The 18,110-nt window shown below is 42.1% G+C and overlaps 1 protein-coding gene across 4 annotated transcripts in view; it reads left to right on the top strand.

The window, feature by feature from the left end:
* TMCC2 (transmembrane and coiled-coil domain family 2) overlaps nt 1-14,436 on the top strand; it is a 150,993-nt gene extending 136,557 nt beyond the window's left edge. For all 4 annotated transcript variants that reach the window (XM_060231324.1, XM_060231327.1, XM_060231325.1 and 1 more), the window contains 2 exons: nt 4,620-4,755; nt 10,202-14,436. In XM_060231324.1, the coding sequence (XP_060087307.1) occupies nt 4,620-4,755; nt 10,202-10,513 (448 nt within the window). In that variant the 3' untranslated portion in view covers nt 10,514-14,436. The remainder of the gene's footprint in view (nt 1-4,619; nt 4,756-10,201) is intronic.
* Nucleotides 14,437-18,110: the final 3,674 nt, after the last annotated feature.

Below are 18,110 nucleotides of genomic sequence, written 5' to 3'. Positions count from 1 at the left end.
GACTTTGGGGGTGGAGCCAGGAGACTTTGGGGGTGGAGCCAAGATCAAGGCTGTGACAAGCATAATTGAACTCCAAAGGGAGTTCTGGCCATCACATTTAAAGGGACGGCACACTTTTTCAATTCCTTCCTTCCATAGGAAATAATGAAGGATAGGGGCACCTTTTGGGGGGGCTCATAGAATTGGACCCCCTGGTCCAATCTTTTTGAAACTTGGGGGGTATTTTGAGGAGAGGTACTAGATGCTATATTGAAAATTTGGTGCCTCTACCCCCAAAAAACAGCCCCCCCAGATACCCGCAGATCAATTCTCCATGATTTTCTATGGGAATAAATCTCCATAGGGGATAATAGAGTTCCCAGCAGACATTTCCCTCCCCTCCCCCCGCTTTCTGACGACCCTGAAGCGAGGGGAGGGCCTCCAAACCGGGGGATCCCCTGCCCCCACCTGGGAATTGGCAACCCTAGCACATGTTCAGACAATGAGTGGGTTTTGTGGGGGGATTTAAACCCTCCAATGTGTTCAGATTTTTCTGCAAATCTCAGGACTACTCCAGGTTTGCAGAACTATCTGCTTTTAATAGAAAGATACGTAGATTTTAGCCAATAAGGAAATCTAGAATTTTGTTTTCAAAGTATTTTTATGATATATATCCCCACTGTCCCAATCTAAGGACTCAATGGCAGTCTCATAATCTCTACTTCATGATTAAGATAAAGACCAGAGTCCAAATGATGTTTTTGCTTAGAGAGCTGGATAAAACAAATGGGAAATGGCAATACTTGTGGGGGGATCCAAACTAGATACTGCAAGGAGAATGGCCACCCTAAATGACAGCTTACAGGGAAATGATATATTGGAGATTTTCCATTGACCCAGCACCACTGTCACAACAGAAGATTCATGTATGGATCACAGTGAATGAGTGTAAAGATATGTAACAGATATCTGTTATGTTTATACTTGAATTTTCAAGTTGTGCTTCAGTGATGGTTGAATTTTTTCCCAGGCTGTTTATAAAAATTGGGAAATACTATATAAGTTATATTATCAACAATAGCAGGGGAGATAGAACTCTTTGTTCCCAAAGCAATTTTTTATCATAGACCTCCCATTCCCCAGTTGTTTTCCATTCATTCTCATCTGTATCTTTTGAGGCCCTGGGAAAGACAGTTACAAAGCCTCTTTAAATACACAAGTTGGGTCTGGGGTTCCTTCCCACCCAATGCCAGATGTAGGCTTCCCAACCCTCCCGCCCTGGCGGGGGACCCCAGGATTTCCACCCTCTTCCCCCGCTCCCCAAAAAAACGGAAGCAGGGGGAGGGGGGAAATGGCACCGGGGAGCATGGCGAGCCACCCCATCCCGGAGCGGGCAAGGCCGCCGCGCCGCCACTGCCGCCCCCTCCCCACCCACCGCAGCTGCTCCTCCGAGATGGGCCCAGGCTGAGCCCATCTTGGAGGAGCAGCCAAGAGGCGGCAGCAGCGCAGGCAAAACCAGGGGAGGGCGGAGGCAGGCCAGGACCATGGCGAGCCGCGAATCCGAGCCCTTCTAGGACCCAGACTTGCGGCTCGCCACGCCCCCGGCCCACCTCCACCTCCCCCTCTGATTCCACCCCAGAGGCAGAGCGGAGCCGGCGAGGCCGCTGCCGCTTCCCCCCCTGCCCCACCGCAGCTTCTCCTCCAAGATGGGCTCAGCCTGAGCCCATCTCGGAGGAGCAGCCACGGCGAGCGGAGAAGAGGCAGCAGCTGCGCAGCGGCGTCGCCCGCTCTGAGACGGGGTGGCTCACCACGCTCCCCGGCGCCATTTCCCCCCCTCCCCCTAGCTCCACCCCAGTGTCTCCTGGCTCCACCCCCAAAGTCCCCAGATATTTCTGGGATTGGACTTGGTAACCCTAGCCAGATGTAACACAGTTGCACATGAGCTATGGGTTCTCCTCAGTTCCAGTGTGTACAGTAGCCAAGTAGGATCACAACCATAGTGCTCATTGAGAAAGGTCTTTCACACTGTACCCAACCAGAAACAGCCCCAGGGATGCTATTGGGCCTTGGGGGGAAACCCACATAACCCAAGCGAACACCTTGATATCTTGAAATTGACTATCTGGGGCTGTTTCAGGTGGGGAAAATGGTGCAAGGTAAAAATATCAGAACTATGGTTACAAAAAAAAAAAGATTAATAACCAGTTTATTGAGAAATAAATAAGTTACGGAATAGTGCAAAATAGAATATCAATACTTATATACACACATAAGGCTGCCTAAACATAACACATGGTTCATAACTTAATTGGGCACCACACGTACAGGAACTGATGAGAACCTGTAATGATTATGTTTCATCGGAAACATCTGTACTCGATAATGTGTTATACCCTTCTAAGATTTGAAAGGGAGTAGAATGGTATAATCTTCTTAGGCTGGCACTGCCAGCCTAAGAATTTAGTAGGAAGTAAGTACCACTGAATGCACAGAATAAAGATGACAGATGTGTAATGTTTGGTTGGTTAACTATGAACTGGGCAAGGGTAAATCCACACTAGTCAATTCTGGCATCTTGCAGTCTGCATCTGATATTATGTCTATCACCAGACTTACTAATGCGAACTTGTGTACCTTACAGACTGTTCCATACTGTCTCTAAGTGGTAGCAGTAGTGACATCTCACATTTTTCTATCTCTGTTATTGTCCTATTAGTCACCATTTTAAAAAATGTGTTTTTGCCCCATAATAGGTCAATTCCTCTCTCTTTCTGTGCAAATTTAGCATGGTTACGAGACGAATAACTCATACTCCCAAATGAAAATAGCAGCTTGTTTGTTATGAGAGATAGGTAGCAGTACCAAAAAAAGGTATGTTTCTCAAAAGCATTTTGCAAAGGGAAGAAACGTAATGTTGAGACACAAAGTATTTCAGGCTGTAATTGAGCTGTGCCTGTGTGGATGCAGCCTATGAAAATTGTTGATGCTCTTTGCTGGCTCTTTGATGACCTATTCAATAAATTGAGTGGTGTTTTTTATTTAGTTGTCAAATTATCAGTGCAGTTGTCTCTAGGCTGTTCTTCACGATTTCTCTTTAAAGCACATCTGCCATCAAATTATGTCTCCTTGCAGCTATTAGTTGATTGCCAGCCAAATGTGAAACATGATCCTGTTTCTTACCAGCACCTTCATCTATTGAAACTTTAAGTCCTCATGGAATACAAGAAATGAAGAGATTACTTGCACATATGAAACATAGATAACACCACAGATCTTTCATTTTTCACTCCACATCATAGATGAAATGCTTGATGAGTGAGTTCATTCAAGGTCAAACTGTTAATTATATTCAAATGTTTATAACGAAGCTCAAAAGCCGGCTGTCAGACATCTTTGCTTCAGGTTTCCCTGCCATCTGAGACTAGATGAATGGCAACCTGTGGAAGCGTTTTGTTGGTTGTGGCATCCAAATTTTGGAACTCCATCTCCAGGGAGATTTGTCTGTCTTTCTCTGTCACTGTCTTCCACCTACAAGTGAAGACTTCCCCCCCTCCATTTAGCACACCTCCAGTAAACTTATTGACCCTTATCCCTGGTTTTGTTGTGTTTGTAAGTCTATATGTTTTTATTACATTTTTAAATAGTTTACATATATAATTTTAATGTTTTAAATGTTTTAATGCCTTGATGTTTGCTGCCTTGGGGGCCCTATTTGGTGGTACAGAAATATTTTAAATAAAACAATATAAAATAAATAAATTATATGATTTCCCAAGGCACTTTAAAGAAAACATATTATAAAGAGTCAGACAGTTCATTGGGTGCTATCATTAAATTCCTTTATTGATAGTTTTGATTTGCCATTTGCTTAGGAGTGCTGATTTTTTTTCTTGATTCAATAGCTTAATTACTGATGTAATTTAATTATATATAAAGAAGGGGGGAGCAAAGACGTTATTCAGGTGCCTGATTTTTCAGCAAATATTATGGTCTGTAGTGTGTGCAATTACACAATGTTAATTCTGGTCCACATTATCTCTGATTTCTCAATAAGGTGCCTGAGAGCGTGTATGGATGACTCATATCTCAGATTGTGATTGGATGACTCATATCTCAGATTGTGATTCCCTGGATGACTCATATCTCAGATTGTGATTCCCTGTAGGGCTGAAGCTTTTCCTCTTTTGTCCATGATCAAAGTTATAGCAACACCCCAAAGGGGTCCTGAAAGAATGTGGCAGGGATACGTCAGAGACGACAAAATCATGGAAAATTCACTAAGATCACTACCTTATATGATCCTTTGTTTAGATCTATTATCTGGGACCTTTGACCTGGCTGTTTACAATTTATCCATGCATTTTCATGTATTTTTTTCATCGAAGGCATTACTAAGGTTGGGAACAGTTTGTAGTTGGTAATTCCATTAGCATTGCCATTTTCAATGTTGGAATCCTTCAACAACATCTGTAGCTCTTTGCCAGCCAGCTTTGGTTTTTGAATAATAAAGTGGTCAAGAGCCCCATAAGAGCAGAAATATTCACTTCTCACAATGATGCAGTGTTGCATTGCTGCTTGAAATATTGCATTGCTCAGAGTTCTCATCTGCTGCATATTATGTCCTTTCCCTTACCACACAGATATGAGCGCCTGGAAGAGCAACTTAATGACCTGACAGAACTTCACCAGAATGAGATGACCAATCTCAAACAGGAATTGGCTAGCATGGAGGAGAAGGTGGCTTACCAGTCCTATGAGAGGGCCAGGGACATTCAGGTAAGGGAAAATATGGATTGCTTGCACTGCCACTATGGCAGCCCCTTTGTTGGTGATGTATGTATTAATTACACATCTTATACTCTTTTTTCCAGTGAACTTAGAATAGTTTTCATACAGATTTCAGGAGGTCTCCAGTTCAGGAAGCTAGTTTTGAGCCCCCTAGCACCTTAGAGATCAACAGAATTTGGTGGGGGGCTATAAACTTTCAAGGGTCAAAACTCCCTTCATCAGATATCAGTTCAGCCAGTGGCCAGGCTTGCAGTAAAGCTGTGTTATGTTCTTTTAGATCAGGGTTTCCCAAACTTTTCTTTTCTGTGGCCTGGTTATTTTTACACTTCTCCTTTGTGGCCCGCTAAAATTTGGGGGTGGAGTCAAGAGACTTTGGGGGTGGAGCCAGAAGACAGGAATTACGTCATTTCCTGCAGTGTCAAGGGCCAAGTGATGTCACTTCTGGAGCACACTGAACCAAAACTCCACCTTTTCCTGTGATGTCACTTCCAGGGCACTCCCCCAAACCTGCCTCTTCTTCTGAAGTAACTTCATTTTCAGAAAAATCTCTCTGAAACTCATGCAGAGCCAAAATGGGGGTGGAAAGTGGGCGGTCCTCTCTTTCCACTCCCACACCTGTATGCACCTATCTGTTTGTGTGTTTTTCTCCAGCTTGCAAGCACTCCTAATGCCCATGTTCAATTGCCTGCAGCACCTACACACCCCTTTCTCAACAGCACTGGCCAATGTATGCAGTTGGGAGTGCTGTTGCCATTGCCATCAGGAATGACAGCACTGTGTATCACCCACACTAGGCCCTGGCAGCTGCTGTACCTTAAAATATGCTGAAACATTTAGTAGGCCCTTCCTTCAGCTGCTACTACTGGAACCCTGACTCAAGCTATAACCAAGTTTGCTTGATTTCAAGAAAATCTTTCGACAGCTATTTTTCATACTTTTTTTGGGCTGAAACACTGGGAAATTGCTGTGAAAGGTAGCAGAGAATTGTACTGCAATTAATGAATTAATTTCCGGTTATATGAAGTTCATACAAGCTTTTCTGTAGTTATCCCAAAAAGGATATTTATGAGGGGCCTGCAGCTTTTTACTGGCTGTGTTTCCCATGCCTTTTAAAGCAACCTGTTTTGCAGATATTTAGCCAGTGAACTTCTTTCATCCTTTTTAATATCTACAGGAGGAGTTTAATTTTGGTGTCAGACAGCTGTTAAAAGCAGGACCAGTAAAATGGTGCCAAGTTCATAGTACCATCGCTTCCAGAGCTGTTGAGATATACTGCAGTAATCTCCAAAAATCTCGTTCTGCCTCACACCTCTCACTCTCACTCACTCACACAGAAATTGCATAGAAAGGCCAGCTGGCTACAACTGGGGGTGCCAGCTTTTCATTGGCAGAGCTTCTATGTCTGCAACAACAGTATGATGAACAGAAAAGTTTCAACCAGTAAAAAGGGAAGGAAAGAAAGGGAAAGAATGAAATGGAAGGAGAGGAAAAGAAGACATGGAAAGAAAGAATATAAGAACATAAGAGGAGCTATGTTGGATCAGGCCAGTGGACTATCCAGTCCAAAATCCTCTCATACAATGCCCAAAAAGCACCAGAATGTCCATCAGTGGGGCTAGGGCAATAGAAGCCCTCCCACTGTTGCTTTCCCCCCCCTCCCAGCACCAAGAATACAGACAGAGCATCACTTGCAGGGAAAGAAAGGGGGGAGGAGGAAAAAAAGCCTTTCTCACCATCAGATGACCCAAGCCAGCAACAATTCTGCTCAGGGGTCGTTTGGTAAAAAAAAAAAATAGCTACTGGAATGCCCACTCCCTGCCCCTTCCAGCTGAAAAAAACACACACACCCTTCTTTGCTGCCCAGGCCTCCTGGGGAAATCTCCCCAAAAGAGCATACTGCAAAGCACATGAAAGCTCATACCTTGAAGAACACTTCATGGATCTAAAGTGCCAGTGGACTCCAGCTTTTCTCTTAAACACTGAGAGGGGGGAGAAGGAAGGAGAGGCAGCCCAGCTCCTCTCTGCACAACACAGAGATGGGGGAAGGAAAGAAGCCAAACAGAGCTCAGGCTTTGCAGCCTGTGTCATTCTTCAAGGCTAGCTTTTTTCTGCACAATAGAGAAATGGGTCACGACCCTGCAAATGGGAAACACTGTTTTAGATAATTCTCAGAGAATGAATGCTGAGGTGCATAAGGCAATAGTCCTTAAAAGGTGCTACTTATCACAAGGGAGGAGAATGGGGCTTGTGTCTGATCAGAGCAGAGTTTCATTAAGAGGTGTAACTTTGGATCATCCATTTGCAGTCTAGTCTCAGTGGCAGAACAGTGAATCACAGATCTGTAAAATTTCAGTTCAGTCTCCCAGCCACTGCACCACACTGTGTTAATAGTGCTTAGACAAAGCTCCATCATTGTACTTCACTGTTATTTCTTTCAAATGTCAATAATATACAGGCTCATGTATGATTCCAATGAGCAAATGTATGCTATGTATTCTTCTGCCCCCATGTGGCAATGTGTGGGAAACTGTCAGACAGGTTGCATTTGCTTTATTTAGACAAGAGCATTGTTAAGTAGAAGCTAAAACCACGTATGCTATGTAAGGTCCATAGGTACTTCAGTAGTTCCACAGCGTAGCTCCTCTAGGTAAGTGCTTTGTAGAGTGTTACTGCATTAACACTAACCTATATATGTGCATCACAGATATATACCAGTCTTTCTTTTAGCATCTGGTGTGACACCATGTGCAAATCCCTCCCTCTCTTACAATGGAGGCCCAAGTATCAGCCACTGCCAAGTCAGCTTTCCACCATCTACGGAGGGTGAGGGAGTTGGTCCCCTTTCTCGAACGCAGCAACTTGGCAACTGTGATCCATGCTACGGTCACCTCGAGGCTGGATTACTGTAATGCCCTCTACATGGGGCTGCCCCTGTCCCAAATCCGGCATCTCCAGCTAGTGCAGAATGCTGCTGCCTGGCTGTTAATGAGAGTTCCTTTACAGGAACACATTCAGCCTGTGCTGAAAGCACTGCACTGGCTACCAATAACGTACCAGATTTGCTTCAAGGCGCTTGTTTTAATCTTTAAAGCCCTTTATGGCCAGGGTCCTGCATACCTTAGGGTCTGCCTTTCCCTGTATATGCCCCAGCAAGCACTTTGGTCTGGATCTCAAAATATGCTGGTAGTCCCCAGTGTCAAGGAAGTGAAGCTTCAGTCAACTAGAGCCAGAGCCATTTCCGCGGCTGCATCTAGCTGGTGGAATGAGTTGCCGGAGGACGTTAAGGCCCTGCAAGAGCTCCCACAGTTCCACAGGGTCTGTAAAACATCACTCTTCCACCTTGCTTTTCCATAAGGATAACTTACAGCAATGGACTAGGCCCATAAATCGGAATTTACCATCATCCTGGACTTCCCACCACGCTATGGCGATTTGGGGTCGTATGGAACATCTAACACTGACTACTGAAACTTAATAGCATGATGAATCATAGTACTAACATCCATTGTTATATGGTTTTTAACTGATATTTTGGTATTGTTTTATGCTTTATGTTTTATCAATGTTTTTATCCTGTTGTTCATTTTCAACCCTAACCTGTGAGCCACCCTGAGCCTGCCTTTGGTGGGGAGGGCGGGATATAAATAAAATAAAATAAATAAGTCAAATAAATGTACCTGCCCTGTTGAAGATGTTTCAGTTCTGTTATAAATATTTTAAACAATACCCGGCATACATTGGGGTGATGCCATGGCTCAGTGGAAGAGCATCTGCTGTGTACATAGGTAGAAGGTTCCCATTTCTATCCCTGGCATCTCCAATTAAGAGGTAACGTGAAAGACCTCTGTGTGAGATCCTGGGGACTAGTTGCCAGTAAGAATAAACAATACTGACTTTGATAGATTGGTTTGAGTCAATATGAGAGCTTAATATGACTGATTTGAAAAGGTGGGGCTGTGACTCAATGCTATAGCATCGACTTTTGCATGCAGAAGGCCCTAGGTTCAATTTTCAGCATCTGCAGTTCAAATGGAGCAGGTGGTAGAAGATGTGAAAGACCTCTGCCTGGGAACTTGGAGAGCTGCTGCCCATCAGAGTAGACAGTACTGACCTAGATAGACTAATGGGCTGACTCACAGTACAGAAGCTTCATGTGTTCAGGTTTGTGCCAATGTAGATGACACCATAAAATACCTTTAAAGTAGCCTTTACATTATCTCCAGGCCTGTTCCAGCCATGTCTCTTCCATAAATATCAGTGGCACCTTAGTGCTCCACACCCATATTAGATAATGTCGTTTCAGAAGCCAGTACAATGCTAGCACACTGGTCACAGTGTTTGTTTGATGGTACAATGTTTTTATATGCTTGAACAATATGCATCATATGCATCATAATAGAAATGGGCATAGCACATTCAAGTTCAAATCCTTGGTCATCCTTAATGCTTAACTCACTCTCAGCCTAATCTATTTTAAAGAGATGCTGTGAATGGTAATGCACTTTGAATTGTATAAAAATTGTTATGATGAAAGGGCAGATTTAAAATAATTCTGCATTAAGCAACTGTCCACTGAGTTCTCTCTCCTTTATAATATGTCTACATTCTGTGCTTCCCTAGGTTTCCTCTCCAGATTACTGACCAGTTCCATATTTGCTTAGAGTTAGTAATGCTTTCATGACTGCTGTTTCCAACCAATTCATTGGTTGCATCTTCCCCCTAGGATAGCCGCCAATCTTGAGAGAAAAAATGACCCCTCCCTTTAACAGAGGTTTAATGTGTGGAAATCAGCATTTGAAGTTTTCCATGGCACTGATGTAAATAACATCACCTGGTAAATTACACCTACTAAACCTCCATTAATGAGTTGGGATTTTTTTCCCTCCAGACAGTTGACAACCCTGCTTCTCCCCCACACAGGCACTAAGATTTCTTTCTTTGGATAAACCTTTGGAAGGTAGTAGTGGTACAAATCAGTTTCATGCCACTCACTGTCATGTCTTCTGTTGTGGAAAGTCCAGGAGACCCAGCAGATGTAGGGAGCCATAGCAGTAATTGCAATGTTATCACAGTGTCATAGAAACTCTGCTTATATTCCCCCTCTTTTTGCTGGCAGCATAGCGCAAAGTTTTCTGCCTTCCAGGATAGGAAATGCACCATAAATGTCCTGAGACCCAATCTTGTATAGCAGCTAAAGTGTCAGACTAGGATCTCAGAGGTCTGAGTTCAAATTCCCTCCTAATCTCATTTGATTACCTTGTACTGCTCTCTCTCTCTCCCTCAACCCATCTAATCTACTTCACAAGGTTGTTATGAGGATAAAATGGAAAAGGGAGATCTATGTATGCTACCCTGAGGAAAAGTAGGATGAGAGTATACAATAGAAAAACATGGTTAACATTGTTCCAATCCCCCCCTTCTGTTCTTGCTGCAGGAAGCTGTGGAATCCTGCCTGACCCGCGTCACCAAGCTAGAGTTGCAGCAGCAACAGCAGCAGGTGGTGCAGCTGGAAGGCGTGGAAAATGCCAATGCCAGGGCCCTGCTGGGTAAATTCATCAATGTCATCTTAGCCTTGATGGCTGTGCTGCTGGTCTTTGTGTCCACCATCGCCAATTTCATCACGCCTTTGATGAAGACCCGCATGCGCCTCTTGAGCACCACTTTGCTAGTGATTTTTCTCTTCCTCCTCTGGAAACACTGGGACTCCATCACTTATCTCCTGGAACATGTCCTGCTTCCCAGCTGATTCCTCTGCCAGCCAGATGCCAGGGGTTGTGGGGCATTTCTTTCTTCCTGCAGAGAGGGGGCAGAAATGTGGAGGCTTCCAATTCAGTTTCTTTGTTCATTCAGAGTATGTACCCCTCACTTGCTTTTCTGGCACAGCCATCTTTGTACACATCCAACACCATCTCAGCAGTAGGGAGTGTAGTTGCATCACGGCTTGTGAGAGGCCAAATAATTACTCCTCTGAGATGCCTTTGCAAGGGATTACAGAGAGGCAGGTGAAGTTTATAAAGAGCTCTGATAGCCTTCCTTTAAAGCAGACGAAGTGATGCTGATGACAAAGCAGATCTCTAGAGGAAGATTGTTTTGTTTTTCCTTTCTGAGAAGGATGGTGAAAAGCTCATTCTTGAGCACAAGAATAACCTCTGAAGGCAAAAGTTCAGCACTGAAGGTGAACTTTGTTGAAAATTCCTGCCCCATAGGAACCTGCACAGAATTGAAGGAATAGAATGTACATATCACACCAGCTTATCCAAATCACAAGGATATTTAATTTCCATTCCTGTAGAACAGCCAATATGCCCATAAGTATAGTTGGGGCATTTTAGTACAAAAGATTTGTCATCCTTGCTGGTTGTTTTTACCAATTAAGTTATCCTCAGCTGAGGCAGGATCTAAGAAGAAAGTATCTACCATTCTGGTGCAAGCAAACTCAACACCTTTGGCTGGATTTGTTTTGTTTCTTCTTTTTGCTTTAGTATGTTATCTTCAGGGATTTACAAGAAATTATGATATTGCCTCGGCAGATCTTAGAAGCTTTTCAAATGTGTGTGTGTGTCTTAATTTATTGATTTCAGAGTTCTGTTTCCATTTTGGAATTGTGCACTGGGTAAAAATTCAGTTGCCTTTACATCGTCTATAGTCTTAGAGAAAATATAGCTTGGAGAGGAGCTTTTTTGAATGGTTTCATTCAAAAGCCTCTGTGCAAATCAGTTAGTTTTCAGGGTTTTGGCAAGGGTTTACCAAACTGCACCAAGAGAAAATTTACCTGTTACTTGCTGAAAGAGGCAATTCATCATCTTGGCACATTCAAGCAATGTTATTTACAGGGCAATGCTATAGTTGAACAAAGTCCCTGGAACATGGGATCAGGTTCTTTGATGGAGATTTTCTCATGAAAGGGAAAATGGGTTCTGTTATGGGTTCTGCTGCTCTTCTGTATTTTTTGTTCCAAGAAATCTAAACAAGCTATTATTTACACTATTTTGTTTTATAGTAAAACTATCAGGGCTTGGCACAATTTGAAGGCTTAAAATGAAATTATCTAGCTGAGGTATTCATATCTGATGATGCCATTTTTGAAAGTACATTTGCTGGCAAACGAGAGGTGTCATCATACATTAGACCCCAGATGTGGCTACTCAAGGGATGCTGGGAGACCAGAAGCAGGCTGTCCATTACAAAAAATCAGGCTGCATCTATATGTGCAATGGAATGGGGTGGAAAAGTCCTGAAATGATACAACTGACTGTACCACTTCAGACTTGGAAGGGGTTAACATGTTTTTAATATTGTTTATATTTAAAAAAATAAAATCCAAACTCTAGAATCTAATATAGCAGAGAGTGGGCTAGGCTAGAACCTCCTACTTGATTTGCCAGTTTTCTACTTATAAGGGGTCCCCCCTTCAAATACATGGATTTTTGGAAAATGGTGTTCTTCACCCACAGTTCTGCGTGGTTCTGCATCATTTATAAATCTGACCTTAATTTGAATGTAGGCAGCTGGCCTACTGCACATTAAGAACATGCTTGTGTAAATTTGTCACTGGATAGATTTTTGGGCTGCTGTCAAATGGGTATGTAAAATAACAAAGAAAGGCAGTTTTAGGCCAAGAAGTACTAGCATTATATTTGAGTATCCCATATTTTCTGTAATTGCTGACCCATTGTACTCTATGACCCTTTTCATCTAGTACAAATGTCTGAGACAGGAGATCCTAGAATCCAAATGTTGCCAGATTTCACACAGTGGAGGAGATTTGTGTCGTTTGAATGGAAGGAAGAGTTTTGGCAAATTCAGTTCCCACCACCACAACTCTACAGTAGGGGAAAAACAGCTGAAATTATTCTTAGAAGTATTAAAGAAAGAAAAAACAGTCAGTGACTTGGTTTTCCCTTTATGCTGGACTTTTCCACTACCTACTTATAAATTTATCCTTTGTTTTGCAAGATATCATTTCTGATTTTTACTGTGTATTTTTCTAGAAAGGATATGGTTTCAAATTAAATACTTGTGAATGGTTCTCAAAACATGCAGTTTACTCACTTCTTGCACCTAAAAATGGAGAGAAGTTCATTTTTAAAAATTTCTTTCATTAGGATACAAGGTCAGCCAACAGAGAGAAGTAGCTTAAATTTTTAGCTAAAGTAACTGAGCCTCAGAACAACTCATATCCTCCCATTGGCACCATGTTGTGTAGGATGGATGGATAGCATGTGTAAGGAGCTGGCCTTTCCTAAGGAAGCCTCTGTTGACAGCCTCCTTTCAAAGGCACAATAATATCTTTAATAATGTCCAGAGATGTGAAGACCCTGATTTTAAAAAACATATTCATTTATTGTGTGTGTTTTCAGGAGGAGTAAGAAAACCAACATACCTTTTCTGATCAGTTCTGGAAAGAACTGGTTTTCTAGTGGAATGTGCATGGACAATATTTAAAAGTGATTTTGGGATGAGTGTTGGATGAGTTGGGAAAGAGCTCTGAGTGATGAGAATACTAACAGTTCCAGAGCATAGATTTCTTCAGGCCTCTGTCCTCAAGAAAAGATGCAGATGAGTGGGATTGTAGCCTTTATCTTCACTGCTATTCCTTGTGCTAACCCTGAGCCAGCCCCTTTCAGTTTAATGGATGGGAGGGTCAATTGTGATGCAGAGGATTTGATTGCAGTATGGATTTAAAGCTACTACTGTTCACAACTTTATTTGTATTTTTTGTAAATGGGGCTAGAGGAGAGTTCCTGTCAGTAGGAGGAGGTCATAGCCAGGGTACATTTTACAAAATTGAAAATGTATTAAAAGTGCAGTTTGTTACGGATCTTTTTCACGGTAAGCTGTTCATGCCCATAATCCTCCCACCCATGTAGATTCTGTGAAAAACTGAGTATTTTTTAATGGTATGATCAAATGTGGAGTGGTAAAACAATGGCTGGGTGATGTTCCCTGGCTTGTGTGCACCAGAAGCAAACAATTGCAATAGTCCTTTGTGGCCTTAGAATCATGATTCCATGATTTATTTATTGATCTTAGATCAACTGACAGTTTTTCTCCCCCATCCCAGCTCTTTCGCCCTGCCTTTATAAAGGGGAGGGGGGGACATGTGCAAGCACACTGCATTTCACTGGAAATGTAAATCAAAAGTAGCTTAAACTACTTCCATGCCATCATCATACCTCCTGTACTTGTCTGTAGGTATGGAGGACTTCCATGTCCATGGGTGCAACCTGAAACAGTATCCAACACGCAACACTTGCAGTGCTCCCCTGGCACTTCATGGCTGGAGTATTGTGGTTGGCAGCATCATATGATCATTGCAATTGTATAATCAAGCCTGTGATGATTGCATGAAAGATGTTTCTTGCAAATTAGCTGCTAGTGGTTCCACATACGCTGTGCATAGAAGAACCACATGGTTTTGTAGTTCTGTTAAATTTTCAAGACTGTGGTGGTCTTCTCTCACAGAGGAAGCCCAGGCCCACACCATGGCATAACCATTTTCTGATACTGTTTGACTGTATTTATTATGTATGCTTGAATCTTTCCCCACCACTGCTCCTTTAATTCCCTTTGGGAAGCCCATCCTAAGGAAGCACTGGTTTCATTTCACTATATTTTTCCATTCACTTTTTTGAATAAAAAGAGTTTTAAAACATTGGCGAAAGAGAAGATCTTTTATTTTTAATTTCTGGGGTTATGAAAGTGGGATGCAAAAAAGACTTTTCAGAGAAATGCATTGCTATGTATCAGATGGTGAATGGGAAGAAGTTACTAACTGCAGTCCTAAGAACACTTCTGAGACTTGCTTCTGAGTTGACCTGCTTAGGATTGCTCCCTTAGCCACTATTACTTAGAAGATAAAGGTGATGATATGATAGTATTATGGAAACAAGGGCTTTGTTAAACTACATGGAATCTTGGCTTGGCTTTCAGGAGACAAAGCAGGTTTCTTTATAAGCATTGATATGCACAGGTAGTGAACTCTCAGAAGCAAAAAGAAATGGGCAGAATGGGATGCCATCATCAAGGGAGTGAGCCTACAGTTCTTTGCATAGCTCTATGTTCCCAACTTCTGCTAGAGCAGATTTATTTTTATTAAAATACGGGTTCCAACCAAGGCAGCTTACAAATCATCAATTAAAAAACCATAAAACAATACATAATGCCAATAGAAAAGTGAAAAGGAGCTTAAAAGCAAGCCTGGAGCAACACAACATGCAGATTGCCACAGTTTGTTCATTTATTTATTCCATTTGTGGCCTGCCTTTCTCACTGAGAACCAAGACCAATTACAAAATAAAACAGGTAGGAATATATTACGTATCATTTTAGCTGGCATAGCATAGTTAACATTGCTGGGTTTGGCATTTTTAGTGGAAAGCAATCTCAATCCTGGATCAGATCTAAAATATCCCTAGAACTGTGGCTACTTGCTGAGATAATAGGACAAGCACAACAGATGTTCTGTACCTGAAAATCAGGATCAGACCTTCAAGATGGCTATTGGTGAAGGAATGTAAAATAAAAGTTTTGTGACGTGACTGCTGCACAATGTTTTCTTGGTGTGTTGCAGTTCACTCCAAATGAAGTGAAAATAGAAATGAGAGAGACTCACTGGCTTCCTGCTTGTTGACCCTGTGTGTTGACCATCACCTCAGTACCAGGTTGTGACAATCTTATCTGTAGCCCTGTCCAGAAGAACCCTGTGAACCTTCCTTATAGTGTGTCACCCCATTGGTGGTGCTAGCTCAGTGTTATGCTGGAAAGCTGCTGTCCTTCCAAACAGAAATCAGGTTTTTGAATACTAGCTCTCTAAGAGCCCTTAAGGCAAGATGCTAGGGCTTGAATCCAAGACTTTCTGTATGCAGCGTGTGCGTTCTACCATTGAGCAGAACTCCTCTCCTTTCACCTCTTTGTAACTTCTATAAAAATAGCTTCTTATACATTTCATTTTGTTGTCCTTTCACACAAAGCTCCTCATTTTACTTCAGAACTGTTGGTGGACCGCATCACCAAGAAGTTTTCATGTTGTGCTAATTAAATTAAACACCACAGCCTACAAGATGAATGGAACTAGGCCGAAAAGCCAGCTGCATGCCAAGGTTGCTGGAGTTGTTATGGCCAGTGTTAGTGTTTAACTGCAGCAGGAGCATGATCTATTTATAAAGAAAGTGATAGGATCTCTTAATGCTCAGGCTGGATTTCACCTATTTGCCTCTGACCTATTGAGACACTAAACCAATCTGAAATTCAAACCTAGGGCGGAAAGTGATTTGGGCATGAATGATTCTAAGCAGGCTTTGGGGTTTGCAGTTGAGTTGATGAGGGTAGTTAATCTTAGCATCTATACAGCACCTTCAAAGGTAAATGGAAAAAATGTTTTTCAATGTTTGCGGTGTTCATTTGAGAATGGTATTATGTGCAATGGGAAAGTAGCAAACAACCACTTAGAAATGAAATGTATATTCTAAGCAATGTGTTTTCATTCACAAGTGATTTACAAACATGGTAGATTCAACAATGCCCAAAGAAGTGCAGAATGGAGATATAACTCTTGCCATCCTGACTGAACATCTCAAAACATGCTTTTTAAAAGTTTTACCACTGTCCTTACAAGTGAGCCAGGGTGGTGTAGTGGTTAGAATTTGGACCTAGGATCTGAGAGAACTGAGTGCACATCTCTACTCTGCCATGGAAGTTTGCTGCATGACCTTAGTACAGTCACATATATTCAGTGTAACCTATCTCTTGTGACCTTGTTGTGAGGATAAAATGGAGAAAATAACAATATAAACCTCTTCTTGTCCCCATGGGGGAGAAAGTAAGGATATAAAATAAATGAAGTTTTAAAAATGTGTTAGGTCAATGCTTCAGAACAGAATGCCAGTCACTATGGAAACAAGCTACCCAACTTACCTGAAAAGGACTGGTAAAACCAAGTGGGGTATGCCCTTTGATGCTCCATTCTCCCAGCTCTGGCCAGATATGGAAAAGGGACAGTTTTGCTGTCATATATGGAGTCCTTGGTTGGCAGCCCATATCTGTTGAGTATTCTCCAATGTATGCTTATTTATCTGTTTGATGCAGACTAAGAATGGGTTACAATGGATATAAAAGCAGAGTATCTTTCAGAGACTTTGGTGAGTCCTCCCAGAAGATGAAGTGCCATCACATCCAGCAATAAGAAGTCTATGGGCTAGTGTATATGTAGGCATAATTTGTATGCAGTAAGACCCCTGCATGGTTGCTGTTCCACATCAGCCACAATCTCAGGTTAAAGAACTTTAGGTAGCAAGTATTGAGGTGAGAAACCAAGTCAAGTAACCTGCCTCAACTAAATGGTCTGACTCCATAGAAGCCAGTTTGATATTCTTGCTTGGAGAACCATTAGACTGGATCCTTACTTTACAATCCGTTTGGCCAAAATAACCTGTATCTCTGTCACATTGCTATCCTCCTTTCAAGGAGTTCTGAGTTATGCACATGGTTCTTTCCTCCTCCATCTTGTCCTCACAATAACCTAAAAATGAGTGGATCAAAGGTTACTCAGTGAACTTCATTACTGAGTGAAGATTGAACTTCCCAGATCCTAGTCAGCAGTTTAGCCACAACAATGCAGTGGATCTCTATGTGTCTTTCCGTCAAACTCAAAAACAGCAATGGGATTCATATGAAATGAAGCAGTCCCTTACTTAAATAGGTGTGGGACATTTAAAAATGTATATGCTATGGTTGTATTCTGTTCTTCTTTTGAGTATATATCAGAACATCATTTTAGTCTTACAGCCGCCTGTGGACTGTATAAATCAAAATAAGTGCTGTGAGTTATGCCCAGGCCAACAGTTTGGAAAAAGCCAGATGGACCCTGGGCGCAGGTATAATGTTGCTCGTCCTGTTGATCACATCATTTTGCTCTAGCTTCAGCCTCTAAACAACTTCCCAGTACTTTGCATTGAGAGTTGCCAGTCCTAATGCAGAACAGTTTTCAGTGTTCACTATACTTTGATTGTATCTGAATTCATGGGACTTCTTATCACTAGGAAAATTATTCATACAGCTGGTCAGGAAAATTAGAAAACTTGATGGATGGAGTCCACATATGAATCTTTTACCTCTACTTAAGGAACCTCTGATTACTGCTAAAAATTTTGTTCTGAGAAGTCAAAGCACAATTATTCCAATTTGAACGTCTACCAAAAGTGTGTGTGTGTTGGGGGCGTTAATTTAGTGCCCCTTAGCTGATGACAGTTTCCAAAATCAAAGGGTGGAAATACTGATGGGAAAGCTGGTGGAAATGTTCCACTGGAAAAGCTGGTGGAATGTTCCACAGATGGGAACAGTTT

This window comes from Heteronotia binoei, chromosome 2 (genome assembly GCF_032191835.1).
Source record: "Heteronotia binoei isolate CCM8104 ecotype False Entrance Well chromosome 2, APGP_CSIRO_Hbin_v1, whole genome shotgun sequence".
In the NCBI taxonomy this organism is placed as follows: domain Eukaryota; kingdom Metazoa; phylum Chordata; class Lepidosauria; order Squamata; family Gekkonidae; genus Heteronotia; species Heteronotia binoei.
This window is presented reverse-complemented; position numbering and strand designations above follow the sequence as displayed.